Source organism: Micromesistius poutassou (genome assembly GCF_964030765.1).
Source record: "Micromesistius poutassou genome assembly, chromosome: 16".
Lineage (NCBI taxonomy): Eukaryota > Metazoa > Chordata > Actinopteri > Gadiformes > Gadidae > Micromesistius > Micromesistius poutassou.
Genome location: NC_140286.1, coordinates 15,563,049 through 15,565,548, shown reverse-complemented (window position 1 = coordinate 15,565,548; position 2,500 = coordinate 15,563,049). Strand labels below are relative to the sequence as shown.

At 49.5% G+C, this 2,500-nt stretch overlaps 1 protein-coding gene across 1 annotated transcript in view; it reads right to left on the bottom strand.

Moving 5' to 3' along the window:
• Positions 1-2,500, bottom strand: part of LOC311360695 (uncharacterized protein) — a gene marked incomplete at its 5' end in the record, with an annotated part of 15,574 nt that overhangs the window by 10,620 nt on the left and 2,454 nt on the right. The window contains 6 exon segments of the mRNA XM_084480805.1: positions 819-895; positions 1,058-1,116; positions 1,232-1,283; positions 1,520-1,626; positions 1,701-1,708; positions 2,027-2,425. Of these exon segments, the coding sequence (XP_084336931.1) occupies positions 819-895; positions 1,058-1,116; positions 1,232-1,283; positions 1,520-1,626; positions 1,701-1,708; positions 2,027-2,425 (702 nt within the window).

The following is a 2,500-nucleotide window of genomic DNA, read 5'->3' as shown; positions in this document are numbered from 1 at the left end:
AGTTAAGGGGCGTTGACCCCCTTCACTGTGGTATAATGACCGTATACCACTGACTGAAGTGATCTATTGCTTTTATAAAACGGTTACGTAAATATGGCAAAATTAAAGTCATAGACACCCTCAATTTTGAAAAAGCTAGAAAGTCGGAAAAGCATTTTTTTTAACGAATACAAAAAAGTAGTCCCTCCTGGCTGCCGGCAAAGTGTACGGCGGTTGCTATGCAACACACTGTAGCGTCCTTCAGAGAGAAGGCTAGGCTAAAGATGGTAGCTCGGTTCGCCGGCAATTTAGCCTTCTATGGAGTTCACTCGAACTCGATAGTAGGCTAAATTGCCGACCGTGTGCCTATTGCTTTACAACATTTCCACCCTCTCCAGCAATCAACACGTTTTTTAGGCTTCAGTGAACTATGCTATCGCTTTTATATATAAATAAACAACAGTTAGAGTTAGGCGCGGAGTGATACTGAACTCCGTAAACTGAACGGGCGTCATAGCTGTGTGTATACGCTCAATATACAACGGTTGGGAACCAATCAGATCGCTTGATTTAAGCCACCCGTTTTATAAAACATGTATATACCATGTATATACCATGTATATACATGTATATACATGTATATAACATGTATATACCATGTATATACCATGTATATACATGTATATAACATGTATATACATGTATATAACATGTATATAACATGTATATACCATGTATATACCATGTATATACCATGTATATAACATGTATATAACATGTATAGACCTGTAATGTCCGTCTGTGTGTAGGAGACGTGAAGAGTGAGAAAGAGAATCCACCTGAGCTGCTCCCTGGCTTGCATTACAACAAAGTCCCAGGTGTGGTTGATCCTCTTGTGCAGCTGACTGTAACTCTCCTAACAAGACAGAGAGAGAGAGAGAGAGAGAGAGAGAGAGAGACAGAGACAGAGACAGAGAGAGATATAATTAATGACTCCAGAGTCCCAGCTGCGAGGTGAGCCGGTGCCTAGCTACCTCGGCACGCAGGTACCAAAAACACAAACAGGACGGCTGCTCACCTTCTCATACTCCAGGAGCTCCCCCTGTTTCCGGATGTTCTTCTTGGCCAGATAGATCGCTACCCAGGAGAAACAAGATGTAACAGGCAGGAAGCAACACCCTGTGGGCTGTGACCCTTGACCCCAGCTAACAGCGGAGCTCATGGTCTAACATAAATAACATCATTTACTCACCATAGTCCAGCTCTGTGGCCGGCCATCTGGTGCTGATCCAGAAGTACGGAGTCTGAGAGAGAGAGAGAGAGAGAGAGAGAGAGAGAGGGAGAGAGAGAGAGAGAGAGAGAGGGAGAGGTAGAGGGAGAGAGAGAGAGAGAGAGAGAGAGAGAGAGAGAGAGAGGGAGAGAGAGAGAGAGAGAGAGAGAGAGAGAGAGAGGGAGAGAGAGAGAGGGTTGGGAGGTCACTGAAGACCTTGTCCAGCCTGCGTTGTTAATAATAATAATAAAGTGAGGGGTGTTAACTGACCTGGAAGCGGTAGGGGGACTCGTCGGCCTTCAGCTGCAGGCCGCGGGGCTCCTTCAGCGGGTAGATGTAGCCGTACCGCACCAGCAGGTTACCAAGGTGCAGCGCCTCTGAACACATCAGCACACATCACCACGTCACCACACCGTCACCACGTCACCACACCGTCACCACGTCACCACACCGTCACCACTTCACCACACCGTCACCACGTCACCACACCGTCACCACGTCACCACACCACCCACACCATCACCACTTCACCACACCGTCACCACACCGTCACCACACCACCACACCATCACCACGTCACCACACCGTCACCACACCGTCACCACACCACCCACACCATCACCACTTCACCACACCGTCACCACTTCACCACACCACCCACACCATCACCACTTCACCACACCATCACCACGTCACCACTTCACCACACCGTCACCACTTCACCACACCACCCACACCATCACCACTTCACCATGACACACACCGTCACCACTTCACCACACCGTCACCACCGCTGTCTCTACCTTCACCGTCTCTACCTTCACCGTCTCTACCTTCACCGTCTCTACCTTCACCGTCTCTACCTTCAGTGTCTCTACCTTCAGTGTCTCTACCTTCAGTGTCTCTACCTTCAGTGTCTCTACCTTCACCGTCTCTACCTTCACCGTCTCTACCTTCACCGTCTCTACCTTCAGTGTCTCTACCTTCAGTGTCTCTACCTTCAGTGTCTCTACCTTCACCGTCTCTACCTTCACCGTCTCTACCTTCACCGTCTCTACCTTCACCGTCTCTACCTTCACCGTCTCTACCTTCAGTGTCTCTACCTTCACCGTCTCTACCTTCACCGTCTCTACCTTCACCGTCTCTACCTTCACCACACCGCTGTCTCTCAGCCTCCTGGGCCGTGTCGGAGGGGACGGGGGGGCGGGGGGGTGGGAGGGATCGAGAAATGGACCAATGACCTGATTGCTT